The 26,908-nt window shown below is 62.3% G+C and overlaps 1 protein-coding gene across 1 annotated transcript in view; it reads right to left on the reverse strand.

Annotated features, from left to right (window-relative positions):
- ELOVL4 (ELOVL fatty acid elongase 4) overlaps positions 1-12,238 on the reverse strand; it is a 38,253-nt gene extending 26,015 nt beyond the window's left edge. Inside the window, exon 1 of the mRNA XM_029047102.2 lies at positions 12,083-12,238. Within this exon, the coding sequence (XP_028902935.1) occupies positions 12,083-12,200 (118 nt within the window). The 5' untranslated portion in view covers positions 12,201-12,238. The remainder of the gene's footprint in view (positions 1-12,082) is intronic.
- Between the last annotated feature and the right edge of the window lie 14,670 nt (positions 12,239-26,908).

Raw genomic sequence — 26,908 nt, forward strand, 5'->3', positions numbered from 1 at the left:
AGGGGCTAAGCTTCTATTTAAATCAACAAAGGATTCAATTTACTGTAAATACAAAGCGTCGGTGTGAAAATTCAGGGTTGCCAAATTTGACAAAAATCTGAAAGACTATCATAAATTACATTTGAGAGAGATTTCTTATTAAACACTCAAAATATTGTATATAAATTTGATAAGAAATTGACGTTTTGGGGGGGCGCATATGCAGAGGAGAAATTCCCTCATTAATTTCAATAACCAAACCTGGGTTGCATTTTCATATTTAAAAAAGAAATACTTAAGGATCAAAATAAGGCCGATTGTGGACAAGTCCTCAGTTCTATGTTCCGAAAGGCACGTTGAAGAATTAATTAAAGGTTAAATTTTTAAAGAGAGAGAGAGAAATGTACAATCCTGAGAAATTTCAATCTCCAAACAAATGGATTTTCTATCTAGGTTAAGGATAGGAACGCTTCAATTACAAATCGTTTCAATCTGCTAATTCTCCTTTTTTTAAAATGACTAACGTTAGGGTAAAGGCGCAAGAAAAGGGGAAAACATTTTCTATAGAGAGCAGGTATGTTCGATGTTCTGTATTTCATTTGAGGCGATAAATTTTTGCCTCTGATCATACACCTCATTTTTCATTGTTGTAGGCAGGGAACGTGTCCGTTTTACTGTTGTACGGTACCGTCCGAAGCGCTAAGCAGAGTGCTCTGCATGCTGTGAGGCGCTCAATAAATACGACTGACTGACTTGACCGATCTATTTACCTGGGAAGTCGCTCGAGGTATTAATGGCTCTGGCTACTAGTCTTAGCAAAGGTATTTATAGTGCCCATCCGGAGCATTCTTCTATCTAATTACCATTGGCCGAGAGGTTTCGATTACATTTCAAGGAGTGAAAAGGCCTGAAAGTACAACTCCAAGGAGGAATATCTCTGTCCTCTGAATTTCCCTAACATTCAACTCTAGATTATTCTTCTAAGAACGAATCATCAATCCAGAGCAAATGGCTCACCTGGAACGTTAACCAGATCTCCTCCGTTTCCACGGCCTTTTAGCCATCTCATCTTGAAAATACCACCTCCGTCAGTGGACGGGGGGGGGAAGGAGGGGGTGGGGAAATTCAAAACAGCCGATGCCCTAACTGACAAAAAGGTTCGATAGGGGAGACCGAAACTATCGGATTACCAGAAATGGCTTTTTAGGTTACCGGTGAATGTTAATGATTAGATCCCCCTAAACCCAAAGGAGAGTCGATAGGAGAAGGTATGATAATCTGCGTCTTTGGAAAGCTGAAACGACCTCGATGATCCTGAATCATCTAGCCCCTGCACTCGGCTCTTATTTGAATGGTATTATTTTCGCGTCCTCAGTTTCATTCTGTGGCTTGACTCCCCTTACTTCATCCACTTTCTTCTCTTCCTTCTTAAAAAAAAAAAAAAAAAAAAAAAATCCCCATGGGAAAATAAAACACACTAACGTTCTTTAAATAGGTGAAAATTCAAACAATAAAAGCAAGAGTTTCGTGGACCTAAAAAAAAGTGACTGGCTCTTGCAGGGGTGAATAATAAAAAAAAAAAAGCAGCAAACTGGAATCTGATAATAGATTGAAGGCGCGACACTAAAGCCGTTCTGCTCCTTCTGTACTTGCCAACGGATCACGAGATCATCAGGTTGGACGCGGTTCCTGTCCCAGGGTCACGGTCTCAGAGCTGAGAAGCAGCGTGGCCTAGTGGCCGGAGCCTCGGCCTGGGTGTCGGAGGGTCACGGGTTCTAGTCCCGTCTCCGCCACTTGTCTGCTTTGTGACTTTAGGCAAGTCACTTCACTTCTCTGGGCCTCAGTTACCTCATCTGTAGAGTGGGGATTGAGAGCGTGAGCCCCAGGTCGGACAGGGACTGTGTCCAACCCGACGGGCTTGTATCCACCCCGGCGCTTTGTACAGCGCCTGGCCCACACTGAGCGCTTAACAAATACCACGATTATTACGATTATCGTTGTTATCATCTTGAGCTTCTGTGCCACACCACCTCAGCCACCTCCGAGGACGGGCCCGTGTCCGACCTCATCCTCTCCGGACACCTTTCCGTCACCATCCTCTCCCACTCCGTCCATCCACTACCTCCTACCCTGTCGCCCCACCCCTAAATACCATGAGCCCCCCCCCCTCACCAACACACCCACGACCAACCTCGCCTGTATCCTAGATGCTAAAGTCCTGGTCATTTGAAATTTACTCTGACCCGCTAGAAAATTCAGCCCTTTCTTCTGCCCAGGAATCCTTCTATTTCTCACTGACCGACTCCCAGGCCGGCAATTATTTCAAACCTTTAACGCTCTCCCGAAGCTCCCAATACGCCCACTCTCCATCCTCAACCCCAAACTCAAAGGCTTCATCGATCAAATAGAATCTTCCTTTTCCCGTTCGGACCGAATCGTCCGCCTCAGCGCTCCACCACGATCCCCTTCTCTGAGATAACTAACGGCCTACTCAGAATCCAATGGGCCCTATTCCTTCCTAACCTCCTCTGACCGCTCAACCGCCTTCGACGCTGTTCCCGACGCCGACAGCGCCGTCGGTCCTCGTTTTCATCGGCGAGTCCCCGCCTGACCCCTCTTGGGTTCCATCCATCGATCAGTGGTGTTGACTGATGGACAGATCAATCGGGGAAGCGGCGTGGCTTAATGGAAAGAGCCACCGACGCTGCCGAGCTCACCTCCTGACCGCACCTCGCCCTCGACACTCCCGCCTCCAACCCCTTGCTCGTGGCAATTCTCCTGCCCGCGACTTCCCTCCCTCCCCGGATCCTCCAAGCCACAGCTCTCCCCGTCGTCAGAGCCCTTGTGGCAGCCCGCCTACTCCAGAAAGCCTTCCGCGATTAGCTTCCAGGCTCCTAAATCACATCGAGCCAAGGGCTGCCCACAGCGCTTATGTATTTATATCCTTATCCTTGGGGAAGCAGCGAGGCCTAGCAGAAAGGGTAGGGACTGAAGAGGACCTGGCTCCTAATCCCGGCTCCGCCGCCTATCTGCCGCGTGACCCCGGGCAAGTCACTTGGCTTCTCGGTTCCCTCTTCCCTCATTCGAAACCCGTTCCCCCGCCTACTTAGAATGTGAGCCTCACGCGGGACCTGACGATCTGGTATCTACCCCAGCCCTCTGTACGGTTCTTGGCACATAGTAAATGCTTACCAAATACCCTCATCATTATTATTGTTCCTCAGCACTTGTGTTCATACGCAGAGTGGATGGAGTTCTTCATTGACTTCACTCTGAGGGGTGCTACATCCTTGTTTTTTTCTCTGGCCGGGTCCCCGTCTTGCTTATTTCATTAAAATCTCTCTGTGGGTGGGTCCTGCTTTTTGCCCCCGGTGTAGACGCTAATGGGCTCTCTACACAGGAACTCTTCTAAGCTCCAAGTGGGCCGGGAACGTGCCTGCCGTCTCCGTCGCATCGTGCTCCCCCGAGCGTTTAGTACCGTGCTCTCCACCCGGGAAGTGTTCAGTAAATACCACCGTTCGATTGAAATAGATACCATTTTTTACGGTATCGGTTCAGTGCTCACTGTGTGCCAGGCGGTGTCTTAAGCGCCGGGGTGGATTCGAGGTCGTCAGGTCGGGCCGCGGTCCCTGTCCCGCCTGGGGCTCACGGTCTCAATCCCCATTTGACAGATGAGGAAACTAACCCTCGCTGGGTTGAAGCTGACTTAAACCGCGAAGGGCAATCAGGGTCGGTGACGGGGCGGGTCACGGGAAACTCAACGAGAAGACGGGGACCGTGTCCGACCTCTCTTCTCCCGTCTACCCCGGCGCTCGGGACAGGGCGTGACACGTAGCGAGCGCTTCAAAAATATCATTTTAAAAAAAAAAAACCACTCAGCAGTGACAAGAAAAACTACTACTGCTGTAATGATCACACCTCCTACACAAGGCCCCAGTTGAAATCACCTGACTTGCACTGAAAACTTAGGTCTGTCATCATTTTTCATTGCCCAATCAAGTGCCTTTGCTACAGCAATTAATTTTTGTTTTTGTTTTACCCTAATCACCTAAGAGCCGGTAGTTAAGTGGACACTTCCCTTTTATTTAACCTTTTCATGATCATGTCGGTATTTGGTAAGCGCTTACTATGTGCAGAGCACTGTTCAGATTTCTTAAAGAATAGTGTAGAGAGAGTTGGGGTTCAAGAAGAGAATCGGTCCAAGTATAATACGTGTTCACATCTTATTTCCACATGGTAGATTTTGCAGCTGCTTCCCACAAAGGCCCGGGAAAAGCCACACTTTGGGCCACGGAGTTTGGGACAAAGATTAGTCCAGTGTGAGCCTAAGAACTGTTCGGTCTAGACTAACCAAAGACATCACGTCTAATAATAATAATAATAATGTTGGTATTTGTTAAGCACTTACTATGTGCCGAGCACTGTTTTAAGCGCTGGGGTGGACATAGGGGAATCAGGTTGTCCCACGTGGGGCTCACAGTCTTAATCCCCCTTTTACAGGTGAGGGAACTGAGGCCCAGAGAAGTGAAGTGACTTGCCCACAGTCACACAGCCGACAAGTGGCAGAGCTGGGATTCGAACTCATGAGCCCTGACTCCAAAGCCTGTGCTCTTTCCACTGAGCCACGCTGCTTCTCTACACCGCTTTTGGCGCGCGGGGCAAAAATGGGGCAAAGGGTAGATTCAGATATACTGTGGGAAGTGATTCTTCATCTGACAGTCAATCAGCGGTATTTACTGAGCGCTCACTCTACGCGGAACACTGTTCCAGGGGCTTGGAGAATACAGCAGAATTGGCAGGCGTGTTTCCCTGCCCATCACGAGCGTCCTATTCAACTGATGAGAAGTCCTGAGAAGCAGGGCGGCCTAGCGGATAGAGCACAGGCCTGGGAATCAGAGGGACCTGGGTTCTAATCTGGCCTCGGCCACTTGTCCGCCGCGTGACCTCAGGCAAGTCACTTTTCTGTGCCTCGGTCACCTCATCTGCAAAATGGGGATTACGACCGAGAGCCCCATGTGGGACAGGGGCCGCGTCCAACCTGAGTAACTTGTATCTGCCCCAGCGTTTACTACACTGCCTGGCACACAGTAGCGTTTAACAAATGGCATAAAAAAAAAAAGGGGGGGGAACGATGAGAATGAAAACACAGATAACTTGCTCCCGTAACAACTTTTAAATGGCCCGAAAGCTTGGCTAGATCCTCTGGATTTTCCTGACAGAATTATCACTCGTTCCACCACCCTTATTTCTTAAGAGCTTCTTTCTTTCACCTCCACCCACATTTGATTTCCCTTTCTTCTTATCAACCTCCCGACTCGCCAACTTCTTCAGCCCATATTGGACAAAATGTCATCTTTCCTCTGACTTCTCTGACAGCCGGTCGAGAGACTTTCTCGAAAGGTTAGGCCGGAACAACTTTTTCCGGGAATGGGAGAGGAGCTTGCCGAGCGAAGGTTAAAGAGTGAGAAGTCGACATTAGGGAACCGGCGACCTTTTCTTTTTTTAAATGGTATGTATTTACCCACCGAGTCCTGGGTTTTCAAGTGCTTTTTGAACTACAACTGGGAAGGCATCTTTCGGCCCAGCCGGCCAGAAAGAAATCTGTGGAAATGCCACCCTATCTGAGAAATTTTAACTCATTACCACAGTGGAGAGAGACCCAGAAGTCGTTTCAAGTCACACGGATAGAGCCCCTGCGACCACTCGAACAACGGGACAAAACAAGGCAAGAGCTCCTCCACTTTGCCAAGGCTAAGGAGAATTTCCATCTGGCTTTTCCTTCGTTCCAGCGGCAGATCGAAACGCGGCGAGAATTAGCGCTTCTTTCCTTTTCCCTTTTTACAATAACGGTATTTAGCGCTTACTACGGGCCGGGCACTCTACTATGCGCCGGGGTGGATACAGGCAAATCGGGTTGGACACGGTCCCCGTCCCACGTGGGGCTCACGGACTCAAATCCCCATTTTACAGATGAGGTCACTGAGGCCCAGAGAAGTGAAGCGACCTGCCCAAGGCCGCGGAGCAGACAAGCGGCGGAGCCAGAATTAGAACCCATGACCTTCCGACCCCCCAGGCCCGTGCTCTGTCCACCATTTAATACGTACAGGTACACGGTGTACGCGTGGTGCCATCGAGGCTATTGTATAGCCTCGTTTTTTGTTTTTTGTGTTGTTTTTCCCTCCACCAGCCTGGCTCTTAGCTATAGAGAAGATTAAGTGACCCTATCCATCCATCGGTCACTATCAAGGGCATTTCTTGAGCGCTTATTTTGCGCAGAGCCCTGCCGCGTTTGAAAACAACGGATGCTCCGCCTAACAGGCAAACGGACTGCAGTCCATCCAGGCACGGAGTTCAGATGACTTTCTGGAGGTTAAGCGTTGACCGATCTTTCGAAGAAATCGACAGTGAAAGGAAATGAAGGGAATGAAGAACAAGGCATTCCCTCCGACCTGTTATAATAATCGAGGATAATAATAATATTGGTACTAAGCGCATACTATGGGCCGAGCACCGTTCTAAGCACTGGATCTACCGTTTAAGATCCTGAAAGGGGCTAGATGGGATTCTGGTGAACTCTGTCACGCCGGAATTCAGAATTCGGAAAACCCAGGAGTGTCCGGGACGCCCTCCCTCTTGGTAACTGGCAGGCGACCGCTCTCCCCACCTTCAGAGGCTTATCGGAGGCCCGTCTCCTCCGAGAGGCCTTCCCTGACTGAGCCCTCGTTTCTTCTTCTCCCACTCCTTTCTGTGCGGCCCTCGCCCTGCGATTCGCTCCCTTCACTGTCCCGTCTCTCAGCCCCACGACACCCGTGTCCCTATCGTAATTCGTTCGTATTTCCCTCGGCTCGTTGCGGGGAGGGAACGCGTCCGTTCACGGCTATATGGTCCTCCCCCAAGCGCCGCGGACGGAGCTCTGCGCGGCTCAGAGCGCTCAATAAATACAACCGGGTGAACCGCACTCTCCCAAGCGCTCAGCACAGCGCTCCGCACCCTGGAAGCGCCTGACCAGTATGACGGACGGATCGAAAAGCGCGACACCTGTGAAAAGGGATGTGCACTTGTTCTGATGGCGGCAAAGCTTGCAGGGACAGGAGCACGGATCCCTGACTACACGTCGGTCAGCAACAGCTCCCGCTTGAGCCCGAGGCTACCAGAGCCTCGAGGCCGGGGCGACCGCGTTTCTCGGGCCTTAAATCGGGACGGTGCTCGTGGGGGTGGGACGGTGGGCCGCAGGCCCCCTCTGCGGCCTGTCCGTCCGCCAGCCCCCGCCCCGCCTCGAGCCTCTACGGCGTCGATTCGACCCGCCGCCCGAGCTCGGCGGGTCACGGCCTGCCTCCGGTTCTCTCCGCTGAAGGTCTCCCGATCGGGCGGTGTCAGCGGAGCGCTTACCGCGTGCAGAGCGCTGTACTAAGTGCCCGGGAGAGGACGAGAGGGCGGGGTCGGCAGGCACATCCTCCGGGCGCCTACGAGCGAGCCGTGAGTTAGCTCCATCGGGCCCGGCTCTGCCGGACATCGCTGCTTCTCAATCATCTCCGGTCCAGAACCTCTGGTTTGGTCTGCTCCCTGTTTGAGCCTACACACGAACACACGCACACTTTGTGCCAGCCTACACACAAACACACCCACACACACACACACACACACACACACACCACACCCCCGCCAGGAGGAGGGAAATCGTTGAGTTTGGGGATACCCCAGTGATCCCCGACCTCAACCCTCCGCTTCCAGGGCCTTTCCAAAATGGCGACGATCAGAGAAACAGGCGTTTCAGACGGAGAAGCTGTTTAAATCGGAGATTTTTAAATCGTATCTGTGAAGCGCCCGCTACGGGCCGGGCGCCGTCCTAAGCGCCGGGGCGGACGGAAGACGATCTGGTTCCGGAGGCAGGCCGTCTCCCACCTGGGGCTCCCGGGCTCCACCTCCATTTTCCGGATGAGATCACTGAGGCCCAGTGAAGCGGCTCGTCGGAGCGCAAGCGGGCAAGCGGAGGATCCGGGACTAGAACCCGGGTCCCGCTGACCGCCAGCCCCGTGCTCTATTAATAATAACAGCAATAATCGTGGTATCCGTTAAGAGCTTACGAGGTGCCAGGCACTGTTCTAAGTGCCGGGGCGGATAGAGGAAGACGGGTCGGACGCAGTCCCCGTCCCGCAATGGGGCTCCCGGCCTCGTCGTCGCCATTTTAGAGATGAGGCAACCGAGGCGCAGAGAAGCCAAGCGACCATCCAGCAGGCCGTGCCGCTTTGGGCGATCCTGGGGCTTTGGGGGTCGAGAAGCTGGACCCGTATCCTTTCTCCCGCCTTGCCAGAACTTCCTCGCGAGGTACCCACCACGCAGGAACGCCGGTGGGACGCGGAGAGAAACCCTCTCACGCGGACCGGTCCCGGCCCGTGTCCTCGAACCGGGGGCCACGACCGGCGGGCGGGCTCAAGTCGCGCAGGTTCGCCTGCGGATTAAGCGCCGCCCAGCGCCCGATGGACCGACCTGACGGCTTTCGTAATGGACCGACGACAGAGGCGTGGAGGTCCGCGCCCTCGGGTTCCTCCACGGAGATTAAGGCTCCGACCCTCCCTCCCGACTTTCATTCAAAATGGAACAGAGAGGGAGGAGGGGCGGAAGAGGCGGGGGACGACCGTCGGAGGTCTCGATCGCTCTTTCTAAACGTCGGAGAGAGACAGACGCTCGGAGACGGGTGTCTAACCACCGTTGGATTTCGTCTCGCGGCGTGTTACGGAATATTTAAACACGGGATGCTTACTGCCCTGTACGCGTCACCCCACCCAGAATAATACTGGCATACCTTCACCGAAATGCGAGGGAACAGAGTGATACCGTCTGACGTTAGTGAGCCGCAGAACAGTCGTATAAACGAGAGAAAACAAACCCCTAAAACGTTAAGCTTTCCCTCTGAAACTGGACCTCTTTTTTTTTTTTTGGAAAAAAAAAAGGGAGGAGTATTTGGCTCCTGCATTTCAATTCCTTTATGCAATTCACGGCATAAAATGGCGTAAAGCCCTCTACCCGGGTTTATTTTATTTCCGAGGACTCAACGTCGAGCCCCGGGCGGCCAGGCAGCGGAGCCCGCCGGCCTCGGGAAAGCTGGGCCTTTGCCAGCGGGCGGATTTCTCTCCGGCACGATTCCCTCTCCCTCCTTGACTCCGCGCTGCTGCCGCTCACCCGACGCCGCAGTGCGCCAAGCACCGAGCCCCACGCGACGTGGGCGCCCCGGCTGCCGGCGAGGCCCGGGGAAACCACCTTCCTCCGGCCCGTCGGGAGCCAAAGGGCAGCGACGTGGGGTGGGGGGGGGGCGGCCCCCTTCCCCGTCCACCTTCTCTCTTTCCCCATCTCCCCTTCGGGGAGACGGTTTTTCTCCCTCTTTTTTTTTTTTTTAACGGCCCATTAATCCCGCGCACAGCCCGCAGAGCTGCCGGGAGATGAGATCGGGAGCTTTGGGAGCGGAGGGCGGGGCGGCTCCTTGACCCGAGCTCCCCGGACCCGTGATTCTAGGGGACACCGCACGGGCTCCGCTCCGTCTCGGGGAGCCGGCGGGCGAGCGGGGTGGAGGGAAGGGAGAAGGAGCCCCCCCAGAAGGGCCAGAGCTGGCCGGCGCAGCGCGGGGGGGAGCGGGGAAAGGGAAGCCGCGGCCCAGGCTCTGAAGCGGCGTCGGGGCCGAGGAGGAGGGAAGGGACGTGGGCAGGGAGACGTGTCCCCGATCCGCCCGGGCGTGCTCTCCCGAGCGCTCGGCACGCAGCAAGCGCTCGAGCGATCCCGCCGACGGACGGATCCGGCCGGGAACGCGTCCATCGCCACGCTGGACCCTCCCGGGCGCTCAGTGCAGTTCTCTGCCCACGGCGAGCGCCCGCGTCGACTGGGTCGGCGGGGGACGGCGTCTGTCGTGACATGGGACGCGTCCAAGCGCTCGGGACGGCGCTCCCGCACGCGGTAAGCGCTCGACGCGTACGGCCGACGGACGGATCCGGCCGGAGACGCGTCCGTCGTTATACCGGGCTCTCCCGGGCGCTCGGGACAGAGTCCCGTCCACGGTAAGCGCTCGGTCGATACCACCGATGGATGGATCCGGCCGGGCACGGGTCCGTCGTTACAGCGGACCCTCCCGAGCGCTCAGGACGGTGTTCCGCACGCAGTGAGCGCTCAGTCGGTAGCACCGATCGATCGGTTTGTGGGGGGGGGGGGGAGGGGCGGGGCCGGCTGCCATGGAAACGGGAGAGGGGAGAAGAGCGGCGCGGTTGCAGCGGTTGCCGTGGCAGCGGGAGGGGCGCGAAGAGGGGGCGCGGCCGCCATGGAAACGGGAAGGGGGAGAGAAGAGCGGCTGCCATGGCAACCGGGGTGGGGGGCAGCGCAGGCGCCTGCGCACACGGCCTCCGGCCGGAGCCGGGGCCTCTGGGGGTGGGGGGGGAGATCTCGAGGGCCAGGGAGAGATGTGGGGGGTGAGGGAGAGATCTCTGGAGGCGAGGGAGACATCTCTGGGGCGAGGGGGCGATGTAGGGGCGAGGGAGAGATCTGGGGAGCGAGGGAGGGATCTCTGGGGTGAGGGGGAGCTGTGGGGGCGAGGGAGAGATCGCGATGGCGAGGGAGAGGTCTCGGGGATGGGGGAAGAGATCTCTGGGGGTGAGGGAGAGATCTCTGGGGTGAAGGAGAGATGGGGGACGAGGGAGGGATGTGGGGGGTGCGGGGGGGGGATCTCTGGGGTGAAGGAGAGATGGGGGGCGAGGGAGAGATCGCGATGGCGAGGGAGAGGTCTCGGGGATGGGGGAAGAGATCTCTGGGGGTGAGGGAGAGATCTCTGGGGTGAAGGAGAGATGGGGGACGAGGGAGGGATGTGGGGGGTGCGGGGGGGGGGATCTCTGGGGGTGAAGGAGAGATGGGGGGCGAGGGAGGGATGTGGGGGTGCGGGGGGGGGGATCTCTGGGGGTGAAGGAGAGATGGGGGGCGAGGGAGAGATGTGGGGGGCGAAGGAGGCATCTCTGAGGCGAGGGAGAGACCTGGGGGATGGGAGAGAGATCTCTTGGCGAGGGAGAGATGTGGGGGGGCGAGGGGGAGACCTGGGGGGGGAGGTGTAGGGGTGAGGGAGACATCTGGGGGGTGAGGGAGAGATGTGAGGGGGTGAAGGAGAGATCGGGGGGCGGGGGAGACATCTCTAGGGTGAGAGGGAGAGATGGGGGGGTGAGGGGGAGATCTCTGAGGCGAGGGAGAGATGTGGGGGGAGATGGAGGGGTGAGGGAGACATCTGGGGGACGAAGGAGAGATGGGGGGGGCCAGGGAGACATCTCGGGGCGAGGGAGACATCTGGGGGGGAGAGGGAGAGCCGTGGGGGGGTGAGGGGGACATCTGTGAGGTGAGGGGGAGATGTGAGGAGGTGAAAGAGAGATCTCCGAGGTGAGGGAGAGCCGAGGGGGGGAGAGGGGGAGATGTGGGGGGGGGGTGAGGGAGCCATCTCTGAGATGAGGGGGAGCTGTGGGGGGTGAGGGAGAGATCTCTGGGGTGAAGGAGAGATGGGGGGCGAGGGAGAGAGGTGAGGGGGTGAAGGAGAGATCTCTGAGGGCAGGGGGAGATGTAGGGGTGAGGGAGACATCCGGGGGATGAAGGAGAGATGGGGGGGGGGGTGAGGGAGAGATCTCTGAGGTGAGGGAGAGGTCTCTGGGGGGAGGGGGAGATGTGGGGGGGGGGGCGAGGGAGACATCCGGGGGATGAAGGAGAGATGGGGGGGGGGTGAAGGAGAGATCTCTGAGGTGAGGGAGGGGGAGATGGGCGAGGGAGACATCTCTGGTATGAGGGAGACGTCTGGGGGATGAAGGAGAGATCTCTGAGGTGAGGGAGAGATCTCTGAGGTGAGGGAGAGATCTCTGGGGTGAGGGAGAGGTCTCTGGGGGGAGGGAGAGATGGGGGGCGAGGGAGACATCTCTGGGGTTGAGGGGGAAGATGGAGGGTTGAGGGAGACATCGGGGGGAGATGAAGGCGAGACGGGGGGGGGGGGCCGAGGGAGAGATCTGAGGGGGTGAAGGAGACATGGGGGGCCGAGGGGGGGCTGTGTGAGGTGAGGGGGTCGTTGGGGAGGGGGGAGGGGGGGGTCGCTGGGTACCTGCGATGGTCCAGGTCCAGCGGTAGAAGCGGAGGCTGCCGTTGAGCGCGGAGGAGACGGCGTCCAGGGCGCCCAGGGCGTCGAGGGCCGCCGGCCGCGCTGCTCCCGGGGCCTCCATGGCGGCGGGCGGGACGGACGGACGGACGGAGGGACGGAGGGACGGAGGGACGGAGGGACGGAGGGACGGAGGGAGGCGGGCGGGCCGGGCTTGTGGCGGCCCCGCCGGCCTCCGGGAGCCCCAACCTCCGCCGCCCCGATCACCTGACCCCCGCCCCGCCCCCCGACCCTCCTCCTCCCCCCACTCCTCCTTCTCCTCCCGCTCCTCCTCCTCCCGCTCCTCCTCCTTCTCCTCCTCCCGCTCCTCCTCCTCCCACTCCTCCTCCTTCTCCTCCTCCCTCTCCTGCTTCTCCTCCTCCCGCTCCTCCTCCTCCCACTCCTCCTTCTCCTCCAGCTCCTCCTCCTCCCGCTCCTCCTCCTCCTCCTCCTCCCTCTCCTGCTTCTCCTCCTCCCACTCCTCCTTCTCCTCCCGCTCCTCCTCCTCCCACTCCTCCTTCTCCTCCCGCTCCTCCTCCTCCCGCTCCTCCTCCTTCTCCTCCCTCTCCTGCTCCTCCTCCTCCTCCTTCCACTCTCCCTCCTCCTCCCGCTCTCCCTCCTCCTCCCGCTCTCCTGCCTCCTCCTCCTCCCCCTCCTGCCCCTCCTGCTCCTCCCACCCCTCCTCCTCCCCCTCCTCCCACTCCTCCTCCTCCTCCTCCCACTCCTCCTCCTCCTCCTCCCCCTCCTCCTCCTCCTCCTCCTCCCACTCCTCCTCCTCCTCCTGCTCCTCCTCCCACTCCTCCCGCTCCTCCTCCTCCCGCTCTTCCTCCTCCCGCTCCTCCCGCTCCTCCTCCTCCTCCTCCTCCGAGCTCCGCGGCCAGGACCGGTCACCCACGGGGACGCTCCCCGGCCTGCACCACGGAACCGAACCGAACCGACGGGCCCCCGGAGCGGCGCGGATAGATAGATGGGATCAGAGATGGGCCGCCCGGCGTTCGGGCGATCTCTACGGGGCGCCGAGCGCCGTCCCGAGCGCCGCGGGAAGGCCCGATGGGCCACGGGGGGACACGGTCCCCGCCCGACGCGGCCTACGAGAGGGGAGGCGGACGGTGAGACGGAAGCGACGGGCCTCCGGGGCGGCGGAGACGGATCGCTCGGATTAGAGATCGGTGCCCGGCGTTCGGGCGATCCCCGCGGGGCGCCGGGCGCCGCGGGAAGGACCGGTCGGCCGCGGGGACGATCCGGCCCGACGCGGTCTAGAAGGGGGAGGCGGAAGACCGAACGGGTAGACGGGCCGCCGGGGCGTCGGAGATGGATGGATGGGATGAGAGATCGACGCGTGGCGTTCGGTCGCTCTCCGTGGGGCGCCGGGCGCCGCGGGGTGGATGATTCGGCCACGGGGGGACACGGTCCCCGCCCGACGCGGCCTACGAGAGGGGAGGCGGACGATGAGATGGAGGCGACGGGCCCCCGGGGCGGCGGAGATAGATAGATGGGATTAGAGATGGGTGCCCGGCGTCCGGTCGGTCTCTGCGGGGCGCCGGGCGCCGTCCCGAGCGCCGCGGGGAGGACCGTTCGGCCGCGGCGACACACGGTCCCCGCCCGACGCGGCCTTCGAGGCGCGATAAGGTGGAAGCGACGGGCCTCCGGAGCGGCGAAAGTAGATAGATCGGATTAGAGATCGACGCCCGGCACTCGGTCGTCTTTATCGAGCGACGACCGTGTGCGGAGCGCCGTCCTGAACGTCCTGAACGCACGCGCCCGCCCCCGCCCCCCGACCCCGTCCCCTCCCGTCCCCGCCCGGCAGACCCGGGTCGTTCGACGTTTACCGGGCGCCTGCGCCGTGCCCGGCGCTCGGGAGACGGACGATGATGATACGGTGATGACGGTCGTCTTCCTCGAGCGCTTACCGCGTGCGGAGCGCCGTTCCGAGCGCCGGGGGAGACGCGGGGTCGTCGGGTCGTCCCACGGGAGGCTCCCGCTCTCCGTCCCCGTTTTACGGACGAGGTCGCCGAGGCACAGGAGAGGCGAGGCGGCTCGCCCACGGTCCCGCAGCCGCCAAGTGGGCGGGCCGGGATTCGGACCCGTGAGGTAGATAGATACGGGGTCGTGGGGGTTGTCCCGGCGTGGGGCTCCCGGCCCTCCTCCCCGTTTTACAGGTGAGGTCGCTGAGGTCCCGAGAAGCGAAATGACTCGCACGGGGTCCCGGAGCCGACGGGCGGCGCGGTGGGGATTCGAACCCACGACCTCCGACTCCCTCGCCCCCGAGCCGCGGCGCCCGGCGACCGTCGGCCGGTCGCGGGCGGGGAGAGCGTCGGTTCACTCTCCCGTCGCGCGAGAAGCCCTCGAGAGACCCGGACGCGCGGACGGCCGCCGGCCCGCCCGGGGCCGGGGTCCCGATCCCGACTCCGTCCCTCGCCCGCCGCGCGACCTCGGGCCGGTCGCTTCGCTTCTCCGGGCCTCGGTTTCCTCGTCTGTGAAAGGAGCCCGAGGACCGCGAGCCCCGGGTGGGACGGGGACCGCGTCCGACCCGATCGGCTGATCGCGACCCCGGCGCTCGGGACGGCGTCTGGCCCGCGGTAAACGCTCAACGAAAACCACGGTCGTTATCGCCGTGGCCCGTCCGGTGGCCCCTCGGGACGCCTCGAGCGGTCGACCGCGCTTCGCTTCTCTGCGCGTTTATCGGCCTACCGCAGAGAGGACGATGACCGTCGTCGTCGTCGTCGTCATTCACTCATTCGGTCGTGTGTATCGAGCGCTTACCGTGCGCGGGGCACCGCGCCGAGCGCTTGGGAAGCACAATCGCACATTGCCGGCGCTCGATCCCGTCCGCCTCTGCCCCCCCCGGACGTTGTCAGGCGTGGCCTGGCGGCAAGAGCCCGGGCTGGGGCGTCCGAGGTCCCGGGTTCCAATCCCGACCCCGCCGCCCGTCCGCCGGGTGACCTCGGGCGAGCCGCCTCGCCTCTCCGGGCCTCGGTCGCCTCGTCTGGGAAATGGGGATGGAGACCGTGAGCCCCACGGGGGACGGCCCGACGGCCTCGTATCTACCTCGGCGCTCAGAGCGGTGCCTGGCCCCGAGTGAGCGCTTCACGGATACCGTCGTTTTTAATTATTATCCATTAGCGAATATCCTTCCCCCAGCCCCGGAACCTCTATCCGCGTATCCGTCCGGAATGTGGGTATTCTAGGACGTGCGCGCATCTAGTCTGTAGGCTCCTTGCGGGCAGGGATCGCCTATACCTTCTTTTTCGTATCGTCCTCTCCCGAGCGCTCAGTACGGTGCTCTGCGTCGATCGGTCGATCTCCCCGTGCCTCGGTTCGCCTTATCTGGAAAACGGGGATTAAGGCTGCGAGCCCCGAGTTGGGACCACCCGATCATCTCGTGTCCACCCCGGCTCTGGGAACGGTGCTTGGCACGTAGTTAGGGCTTAACGGATACCGTCATTATCGATCGATCGATCGATCGATCGATGGATCGGCCCCGGTCAAAATGCGTTCACTCGGTTTTAGCCGGGTGGACCGTCTCCTCTGGACCGTAAGCTCCCTGTGGGCGGGGAATGTGTCCGTTGTATCGCCCTCTCCCGAGCGCTCGGGACAGTGCCCCGCGCACCGTAGGCGTTCGGTAGATACGAACGAATGGAAGAATGACTTTAAATACGGTCTCTGGGCAATAATAGTAATAATAATAATAATAATTCTGGTATCTGTCAGGTGCCGGGCACCGTGCCGGGCGCTGGACTGGCGGTTCCTACGGTTCGGGAAGCGTGTTTAGCTTCCTTTGCCCCGTAGCCGGCTTTACCCTGGGCACAGACGGGTGCTTTGCCACGCTTCTGGTGATGAGATGAAGAATAAAGAGGGAGCCCCGTAACCCCGCCCCAAATTGCCGGGTACTCGGAGTGAAAAAGAGAGTAATTAAAGATAATTGACCCTCCTTTCCGAAAGTAGCTTTTATGGTTTACGAATGACGTTTAATAAAACCCGGCCTATAAACTCCGGGATTTGATCTTTACGGCGGAGGACCGCGCGTTCCCCTGGCCCGGAAAGCCCTCCCTCCTCCCGGCGGACGGACGATTGCTCTCCCCCGACCGCGAAGCCCTACCGAGGGCCCGTCGCCTCCAAGAAGCCTTCCCTGACTAAGCCACCCCTCTTTCCTCTTCTCCCGCTCCCTTCGGCGCCGTCCTTCCCTGCCCCTTGCTCCGTTGGGTCATTCGATCGCATTCATCGAGCGCTCGCCAGGTGCGGAGCGTCGGACCGAGCCCTCGGGACGTTGGTTTCGGCAAGAGACGCAGACGATCCCCGCCCGTCGGCGGGCTCACGGCCTCCTCCCGGCCCCCACGGCTTAGAAATCTGTAATTTATTCGTGTATCCGTTCAAGCGCGTCTATCGAGCGCCGTACCGAGCGCTCGGGAGGTTCGATTCGGCGACGGACACGGACGATCCCCGCCCGTCGGCGGGCTCACGGTCTCCTCCCGGCCCCCCGGCGTGTAAATCTGTAATTTATTTACGTATCCGTCCGGTCGTATTTACTGAGCGCTTACCGCGCGCGGCGCTCGGAGAGTACGATCCGGCACCGGATAGAGACGGTCCCCGCCCGACGACGGGCCCGCGGCGATTCATTTCTTCATTCGTATTAACGTCCGCCTCCCCCTCTAGACGGCGAGCTCTCTGTGGGCGGGGAACGTGCGTGTTTTGTCGTTCCAGCGTTCTCTCCCAAGCGCTCGGTGAGCGCCCGATGAACGCTGTCGGCCGAATGGGCGCAAATGCGGCCGAACGATCGAGACCCATTGGCTGCTCCGTCCCGTCGGATTTATTGAGCGCCCAACGCGTGCGGAGCCCTGTGCCGGGCGCTCGGAAAGTCCGATACGGCAACGGAGACGGTCCCGGCCCACGTCTGGCGATCGGCCGAGGAGCCGGCGCCGGGTTGAGCCGCCGCCGTCCCGGTCGCCCGGTGAGGCCGCGATCGAGACGTCTCTCCCGGCCGCGCCGCTCTCCGTCGCGGGGACGCCTCTCCTCGCCATCCGGGGTCTCCCGGGCCGCCGGCCGGATTCGGTCGCCCGCACCCCTGAGGGGGTGGCGTCGCGTCCGGCCGTCGCCCGGCCCGCGCCGTCCTCCGCCGGCGAGCCGGGCCGGCGGTTCGCGGTCCCGGAGGGGAAAGAGAGGAGCTGAGAATATAATATCGTTGTGACATCGCCATGATAATCCGCGGCGATAATAACGACCGCGGTTTCTCTTTAGCGTGTCCGGCACCGCGCCGAGCGGCGGGGTGGGTACGGGCCGGTCGGGTCGGACAGCGGTCCCCGTCCCGCGTGGGGCTCACGGTCTCCTTCCGCGGGTCGGGTCGCCGAGGCCCCGAGAACACTACCGAGGATGACCGCGGTGTCCGTTAAGCGCTCACCCTGTGCCGGGCGCCGTGCCGAGCTGCGGGGCGGACCCCGGTCCCGCGTGGACGCGGATTCCGTTCCCCACGGATACCGTTGACGGCGACCTCCGGCGTGCGAGCCGCCGTCGGGCGGGGAGATGAGCTTCTCCAACCCTGGGATGGATAACCGCCGTCGGCCCGCTCCCGGCGGACCCCCCCCCGCCCCGTTCGTTCGATGGTGTTTATCGAGCGCTTACGGTGTGCTGGGGAAGCTCCCCCGGGTCCTCGACCTGTTCTTCGTCCAATCCACGCTCCTCCTCCCCGTCGTCGATTATAACGGAATGATATACTGCGATACGGCGCATCGCACCCGGCGGGCGCTCGATCGGCACCGTTATGCAGAGAGGCGGCGCGGCTCGGCGGAAGGAGCCCGGGCTCGGGAGGCGGAGGTCACGGGTTCGCATCCCGGCCCCGCCGCTCGTCAGTGGGCGAGTCACTTCCCTGCGCCCCGGTTCCCTCACCTGTCAAACGGGGACGAGGACTGGGAGCCTCACGTGGGCCGACCCGATGACCCCGTATCTAGCCCCGCGCCTAGGACGGCGCTCCGCGCGTGGCGAGCGCTTGACAGCGCACGTGGCGGGCGGCGGCGGCGCGCGGCCGGCACGGCGGGTCGACCTCGGGCCCGGAAGCGGGAGGGTCACGGGTCCCGGTCCCGGCTCCGCCGCGGGTCGCTGGGCTTCTCCGGGCCTCGTCCACCTCGCCCGCGCAACGGGGATCGAGGCCGTGAGCGCTCGGTCCGAACACGACGGTCGTTGTCGGTAATAGGCCGGGAGCACTTGCCAAAAGTCCTCGAGACCGGGAGAGGGCGATTCTGAATTCTGAATTGCTTTTCGGAATCTGGAGAGGTGGCGTGTCAATAGGGTGAGATGGGTCGCGTCATCCGTGGGAGGGCCTTTGGCTCGCCCCGTCGGCTTGCCCGAGGCCGGGCCCCGGCTCGCTTTCGTGACGCGGACTGGGAGGCGAGGGCCCCGGGCCTCTTTGGACGACCTCGTCGGACACCCTTGACCTCCTCCGCGACCCCTCGGGCCCCTCCCTCTGATCGGCCCGACTCTGCCTTGCCGGCACCCCCTCCCCCCTCCGCCCCCCCTCCCCCGTCTCCCTCCGTCCAACTTCCGCCTACCTCCCTTTTTAAAAGAATGCTATCCGACGGGCGCCTGCTACGGGCCGGGCGCCGTACCGGGCGCCGGACGCCGCCCCGCCCCCCCGTCCCTCTTTCCCTCCCTCGGAAGCCCACGGCGTCCGCCCTCCCCACCCGCTCCGGTTGCTGGTCGCCGCCGGGTCCCACCTCCGACCTTTCGAGCCGTTTGGATCCCTCTGCGGTGCCGTTGGCGTCCGTTGGGCGCCCCCTCTGCGCCGGGGGAGATACGGGGTCATCGGGTCGTCCCACCTGAGGCTCACGGTCGATCCCCGTCTCGCAGACGGGGTCACCGAGGCCCGGAGAAGCGAAGCGACTCGCCCACGGTCACCCGGCCGACGAGCGGCAGAGCCGGGAGTCGGACCCGTGACCTCCGGACTCCCAAGCCCGGGCTCTTGCCGCTGCGCCACGCTGCTTCCCCAGGTCAGACTGGGAGCCCGTCGTTGGGCGGGGCCGGTCTCTATCTGTTGCCGAAGTGTCCGTTCCAAGCGCTCAGCGCGGCGCTCCGCGCACGGTAAGCGCTCAGTAGATACTACCGAACGAACGAACGAAGGACAGGGTCGTGGAGAAATATCCATTCGTCGTTTACGTTGGTGCTCGCCGGCTAGGTTCCTTGCCCTGAGAGCGCCGCTGCCGTGTCGCTCTGGAGCCACGGAGCTCTCGGGGAAGCAGCGTGGCCCGGTGGAAAGAGCCCGGGCTTAGGGGGCCGGAGGTCGTGGGTTCGAATCCCGGCCCTGCCGCTCGTCGGCTGGGTGGCCGTGGGCGAGCCGCTTCGCTCCCCTGGGCCTCGGTGACCTCGTCTGGGAAACGGGGATCAAGAGCGTGAGCGTCACGTGGGACGACCCCGTATCGACCCCAGCGCTTAGAACGGTGCTCTGCGCGTAGTGAGCGCCCAACGGATACCAACGTTATTATTGTCGTTATTATCGAAGAAGGGCCTTCATTTTCCCAAAGTCTAAATCCAAGCCCCGCGGGTGATCTGACAGCATCTCTCTGGTCGGACGCGGTTCCTGTCCCACGTGGGGCTCGCGGTCTTAATCCCCATTTTCCGGATGAGGGGACCGAGGCCCGGAGGAGCGCAGAGGTCACTCGCCCGAGGCGGCTCGACTTGGGGCGACCGGCGGATCCGGGTCGGGGACCCTCTGACTCCGAGCCCGTTCCCTCCATCAGACCGCACCGCATCTCCGAAGCAATAATGACGACGACGGTGTCCGTTGAGCGCTTACCGTCTGCCGAGCGCCGTTCTGAGCAGGTCGCCCCGTCGAAGTGACTCCGGAGGGGATCAGACGGCCGAGCTCTTCGCTCGATCCCAGCTACGGGTGCCGAGAGCCGTGCACTCCCCACGTCCCTCTCCCGCGGGACGATAGAACCGAAGAGATGTCGCCGTTTAGGCCGTGGGTTCATCTGGAATCTCCTCGTTCATTCATTCGATCGCTCACCGTGCTAAGCGCTTGGAATGTCGGGTAGGCGGACGACGGGAATTACATCCCGACGTTTGGCCGACCCCCCCCCCTCGTAAGAAGAGGACGTTGCCGTTGGTTTCATCGATCCCGGGTGGGTCGGCGATCTCGTCCCACGTTCAGACGCCGGCGTCGAATTCTTCCGCGACGATCCGTCCGTCGGCCCCCGGTCCGTCCGGGGGGTGGGGGGCGGGGTACGTCTAACGGAGCGGTTGTCGAGGCGTCCCGTTCCCTCCTCCCGGTTTGTCGTCGTCGATGGTAGTGATGATTTAAAAATGATGGTGCTTGCTGAGTGCTTACCGGGTGTCGAGCACCGGCCTAAGCCCTGGGGCTTCATCGGGTTGGACACGGTCCCCGTTTTACAGGTGAGGCGACCGAGGCCCAGGACTTCGCCCCGGGTCTCCCGGCAGACTCGTGGCAGAGCGGGGATTAGAACCCAGATCCTTCCGACTCCCGGATCCGTGCTCTAGCCGCTGAGCCGCGTTCGACCTGCGGGTTGATGACGGCGCTCGGTCCGGCGCTCTGCACGTACCGAGCGCTCGGTAAATACCACCGAACGAACGACAGGGTTTCCGAAGAGGGCCCAGAGGTCGCGCTAGACCCTAAGCTCGCTGTGGGCGGGGAATGCGTCTTTTACTTGTCATACTGTACTTTCCCAAGCGCTCAGTGAAGACCGTCGATGGATTGATCGGCGGTCAATAACGGCGCCATCTGCCAAGCGCTCACTTTACGCCGAGCGCTGTACGGGGCGGTGGGATGCATACGGGATGATCGGGGTCCCACGCGGGGCCGACGCCCCGAGTAGGAGAGAGAAGAGGTGCCGGATCCCCGTTCTGCAGACGAGAGAACTGAGGCCCGGAGAAGCGGAGGGTCACGCCGCGGGCCAGCCGCCGAGCCGGAGTTGGAACCCGGCTCCTCCGACCCCCACGCCCGTGTTCTTGCCGCTAGGCTACGCTGCTTCTCACGCTGCGTATTTACTCGTGCCTCTGGCTGTATTTGGAAAACGTAGGACCGGTGACTTGCGTCTGGCAAATGATAACGTTGGTATTTGTTAGGCGCTTACTCTGTGCAGAGCGCCGTTCTGAGCGCCGGGGGAGATCCGGGGTCACCGGGTCGTCCCACGGGAGGCCTCCCGGTCGATCCCCGTCTTCCAGATGAGGGAACCGAGGCCCAGGGAAGCGAAGCGACTCGCCCACGGTCACGCAGCCGACGAGGGGCAGAGCCGGGATCGGAACCCACGATCTCTGACTCCCCAGCCCGGGCTCTTTCCACCGAGCCACGCTAATGCGTCCTCTCTGAGGACATACGTCACCCCCGAAAGAGGTTCTTTGCTTTCCGGGACCCGTCCGTCGAGAAGTCTCGTTTCGCTCAGTCCTCTGACGTCAGGCGCTCCATCCCCCGTGGAACGAGCTCACCTCCCCTTCCCGGGCAACGATTGCTTCTCCTCGTCGGGTATCCCGAGGATCCGGTTATTTTCTTTCCGTCTCTTATTTCCCGAGCCTCCCACGGAGCCGCGAATGGGTTCGACCTCGATCGACGGCTCGACCGCAGCCGCGTCTGGCTCGGCTTCGGGAGCGGTTCCGTCGGGGACGCGCGCGCGCGCCCGGAAACGTACACCCACTTCGCGGCAAATGGCGAGACAGGACGGGCGAGGCAGTCGACTCGCCGACCCGGAGGCGGTCTTTGACGGGTCGTGCTTTCCCCGGGGAGGAATCGCGGGAGGAGGATGAATACCCACAGGATACCCGAGCGAATCCGGAACGGGCCCCCCCCCCCCCCCGCCCCCCTTTCCGGCCCCGGGGGTCTGCGGAGGACAGAAACCCGATCCAGAGTCTCTCCTACGAACGGACGTCTTACCGTGGCAGGAGTCGGCACACGCCGACGAAGCCGAAAGCCACGCCGTAGAGGGCTCCCCGTAACGGAGAGGTCAGAGCCGGAGCGTCACAGTCGACTCACCCGAGCCGGGCAGCGGAGGAGAGAGTCGGTGGCGGACGACCGAGCGGTCGAATCGTCGACGGAAGGCCGCGGTAAACCGTTTCCGTATCTTTACCGTGAACGCCGTACGGACGCGCCCACCGGAGCGACTCGGCGACGGAAGATGGGATGTTCCGAAGACGACGCGGCCGGGGAGTCGCCGTGGGTCGGGAGCGGCTCGACGCCATTTGAAGGAGGAGAACGCTAAAGCGGCAGAATCGCGAGCTGCCCCGCCCTCCGGCAGAACTGCGGTCGGAAGAGCCGGGTCCGGATCCCGGCTCCGCCACCCGACTGCCGTGTGACCTTGAGCCCTTAATAGTAATAATAATGATGACGACGATGGTACTGGTTAAGCGCCTCCTATCTGCCGAGCACCGTTCTCAGCGCCCGGGGCAGATACGGGGTCATCAGGCTGTCCCACGTGGGGCTCACGGTCCTCATCCTCATTTTACAGATGAGGGAACTGAGGCACGGAGAAGGTAAGTGACTCGGCCGACGAGCGACGGAGCCGGGATGAGACCCCGCGACCCCCGACTCCCAAGCCCGGCCTCCTCCCACTGAGCCACGCTGCCGCTCTGAGCCCCGGTCCCCCCGTCTGCGAAACGGGCCTCCGATCCCTGTCCTCCCTCCTTCCTAGACCGCCCGTCCCGAGTGAGAGCTGGCGATCCTGTGTCCGATCCAGCGCTTAGTACAGCGCTCGGCTCACGGCGCTTAACGAACGCCACGATCGTTATCGTTTAGTGGTATTACCCGCGGGCAACGGGTATGGCCGTAGACGACGGTCTCCAAGGGGGCCCGGGTGCGAAGGAGCATCAGAGCTTCAGGAGCAGTCTGGGGAGACTCACACCCGCACCCCCCCCCCCCCCGGGAACACACGCCCACTTCCCGTCAGCCGGCGAGACGGGATCGATCGTCGGTGGTCGGCCGCCGATCTTCCCGCCACGCGAGCCGACCGGCCCTCCGTCCCACGCGGGCCTCGCCGTCCGAGGAGGGGGCGGGCGGGAGTTTCATCCCCGCTTTACGGAAGGGGGGACCGAGGCACCGGGGAGGTGAAAAGACTTGCCCGGGTCCACCCTGCGGGGCCAGCGGCGGGGCTGGGATTAGAACCCGGGTCTCCCGAGTCCCAGCCCCGCGCCCTTCCCGCCGACGACGACGTCGGTGTCCGTTAAGCGCCCGCTACGTGCGGGGCGCCGTCCCGGGCGCCGGGGCGGACACGGGGGAGTCGGGTCGTCCCCCGCGGGGCTCCCGGTCTTCATCCCCGTTTTCCGGAGGAGGTCGCCGAGGCCCCGGCGGGGGGGGGGGGCGGGGCGAGGCGGCCGACGAGCGGCGGGGCCGGGATTCGAAGCCCTGACCTCCGACTCCCGAGCCCGGGCCCTTGCCAGCGGGCCGCGCCGCTTCTCGAGCGCTTCCCACCGGCCCTCGCCGCCTCACCGGGAAGGGGACGGCGTCCGTCCGTTACCGTGTCGGACTCTCCCGAGCGCTCAGGACGGCGCTCGGCAGCTACGATCGACCGAGGGAGCGCCGGCCCCCGACGGGGAGCGGGACGGGTTCGGGTCCTCCGGCGATGAGGCGAGCTGGCAGCCCCTCTCTTCCTGACCCTCCTCCCGATCCTCCGGGTCACCGGGCAGGACTAGAGAGACGGCGCGGCCCGGCGGAGAGGGCTGGGGCCCGGGAGTCTCACGGGGCCCCGGGTTCTAATCCCGGCCCGCCGTCGGCCTGCCGTGCGGGACCTCGAGCCAGCCCCTTCACTTCCCCCGGGCCTCGGTCACCTCGTCTGTAAAATGAAGACGGAGACCGTGAGCCCCACGCGGGCCGGGGGCCGCGTCCAACCTCCCTCCGTTCGGGGGTGTCTGCCGGACGCTCACTACGTGCAGAGCGCCGGACTGAGCGCTTGGAACGGACAGATGGGCCACAGGTGCGGTCCCCGCCCACTGACGGGTCCACGGTCCCGTCGGGGGGGGGGGGGGGGGGATCAGCTTGCATTCGTCCCCGCGCCCAGGACGGCGCTCGCCGCAGAGCGGGGGCTCGACGGAAAACACCCCGGGGCGACGGAGATTCAACGCGGGGCGCGGAATTAAGCCACGGAGCGTTGACGAGAAGAACGGTAATGACGTCGGTATCCGTTGAGCGCTCACTTAGGCGCCGAGCGCCGTCCCAAGCGCCGGGGGGAGACGCGGGGGAATCGGGTCGTCCCGCGCGGGGCCCGCGGTCCGCGTCCCCCTTTTCCGGACGAGGCCGCCGAGGCCCCGGGAGGTGAAGCGACTCGCCCACGGTCAGCTGACGCGCGGCGGGGCCGGGATTCGAACTCACGACCTCTGACTCCAAAGCCCGTGCTCTTTCCCCTGAGCCACGCTGCTCCTCTGATACGGCGCAGGTATTTTCCGGGGGGCAAAACTGGGCGTTCCTCCTCTCGGGACGGCGCCCGGAGAGCCTCCGGTCCTCCACCGGCCTCGGCTGCGGGAGGGAGAGTCGGGCAGGGGCCCGTCCGGTCCTTTGGCCGGCGGCTGGCGGGCGGCCAGGCGACGTCTGCTCCGAGTGGAAACGCGCCCGTGCCGGAGGTCAGAGGTCGTGAGTGCGGATCCCGGCCCCGCCACTCGTCAGCTGGGGGACCGTGGGCGAGTCGCTTCGCTTCTCTGGGCCTCGGTTGCCTCGTCTGGAAAAGGGGGCCGAAGACCGCGAGCCCCGCGCGGGACGACCCGATTCCCCCCGTGTCTCCCCCGGCGCTTGGGACGGCGCTCGGCGCGCAGCGAGCGCTTGACGGAGACCGACGTCGTCGTCGTCGTCGTCGTCATCTTTCCTTTCCCTCCTCTACCGTCCCTTTCCCATCTTTCCTTCTCCTCCGCGCCGGGCGGGAAATGTGTCCGCGAACCCCAACCCTTTATGGCGTCTCGCAGCGGAAAGAGCAGGGGTTTGGGAGTCGGGGCTCGCGGGTTCGGATCCCGGCCCGGCCCCACGTCGGCCGCGCGACCGCGGGCGAGTCGCTTCACTTCTCTGGGCCTCGGTTCCCTCCTCTGGAAAACGGGGAGGAAGACCGGGAGCCCCACGTGGGACCGCCCGATTCCCCCGCGTCTCCCCCGGCGCTCGGCACCTAATGATGATGATGATGATGACGACGTCGGTATCCGTTAAGCGCTCACTATGTGCCGAGCGTCGGGGGGAGACGCGGGGGAATCGGGCGGTCTGCCTCCCCGTTTTACAGAGGAGGTCGCTGAGGCACCGAGAAGCGAAGCGACCCGCCCAGAGTCACACGGCTGACAAGTGGCCGAGCCGGCGTTCGAACCCATGATCTCTGACTCCAAAGCCCGGGATCTTTCCGCTGAGCCACGAACCAATACCAGTGTTATTATTTGTTAAGCGCCTCCCACGTGCCGGGCCCAAGGAGCGGGGTGGCTATCGTTTGTGGTGGGCGGGGAAGGGGCCCGTTTCTCGAAAAGCGGCGGGAAGAGCCCCGGCTTGGGAGTCGGAGGTCCTGGGTTCTAATCCCGACCTCGCCGCCTGTCCGCCGGGTGACCGTGGGCGAGTCACTTCGCTCGTCTGGGCCTCGGTGACCTCCTCTGGAAAACGGGGACGAAGCCTGGGCAGCCTCCCGTGGGCCGACCCGATGACCCCGTCTCTCCCCCAGCGCTGAGAACGGCGCTCGGCACGTAGTGAGCGCTTCCACAAATGCCACGGGAAGCCAGCGTGGCTCAGGGGAAAGAGCCCGGGCTCGGGAGTCGGAGGTCGTGGGTTCGACTCCCGGCTCTGCCGCTCGTCAGCTGTGGGACCGGGGGCGAGTCGCTTCCCTGCTCTGGGCCTCAGTTCCCTCGTCTGGAAAATGGGGCTGAAGACCGGGAGCCTCACGTGGGCTCGTGGCCTTGAGAAGCAGCGTGGCGCAGTGGAAGGAGCACGGGCTTTGGAGTCGGGGCTCATGAGTTCGAGTCCCAGCTCTGCCCCTCGTCGGCTGTGTGACCGTGGGCGAGTCACTTCACTTCTCTGGGCGCCTCAGTTCCCTCATCCGTAAAATGGGGATGAAGACTGTGAGCCCCACGGGGGACGACCTGATTCCCCCGTGTCTCCCCCAGCGCTTAGAACGGCGCCCTGCACATAGTAAGCGCTTAACAGATACCAACATTATTATTACGTGGGACCACCCGATGACCCTGGATCTCCCCCAGCGCTTAGAACGGTGCTCGGCCCCTAGGGAGCGCTTCGCAAATGCCGACATTATGATGATGATCATTATTATCACACTAAGAATAGTAATGATCATCATCATAACGATGTTGGTATTATTACACTATGACACTAAGAATGATAATGATCATCATAATAACGATGTTGGTATTATTACACTATCACACTAAGAATAGTAATGATCATCATAATAATGATGTTGGTATTATTACACTATTAATAATAATAATGATCATCATCATAACGTTGGCATTTGCGAAGCGCTTGCTAGGTTCATTCAAGCCACGCCCCCAGCCAATCAGAGACCGTCCTTCGTCTTCCCGACCCCGGCTCCTGTCCAATCGGAGCCCGTCCCTCCCTCTCTCGCTTCCGACGAAGCCACGCCCTAGCCAATCAGAGCCCACCTTCGTCTTCTCGACCCCCCCGCCCCCTGGCCAATCAGATCCCGCCCCTCGACCCTGCCGCCCGCTCCCCAGCCGATGAGATTCCCTCCCCTCGGCCTCTCGACTCCGCCGCCGGTTCGGCCGCGCCCCTTAGCCAATCGGAGCCCGCCCCTCGCTCGCCTCCGACTCCGCCACGCCCTAGCCAATCAGAGCCTTCCTCCGTCTTCTCGATTCCCGCCCCCTGGCCAA

The sequence above is a fragment of the Ornithorhynchus anatinus genome, chromosome 19, assembly GCF_004115215.2.
Source record: "Ornithorhynchus anatinus isolate Pmale09 chromosome 19, mOrnAna1.pri.v4, whole genome shotgun sequence".
Lineage (NCBI taxonomy): Eukaryota > Metazoa > Chordata > Mammalia > Monotremata > Ornithorhynchidae > Ornithorhynchus > Ornithorhynchus anatinus.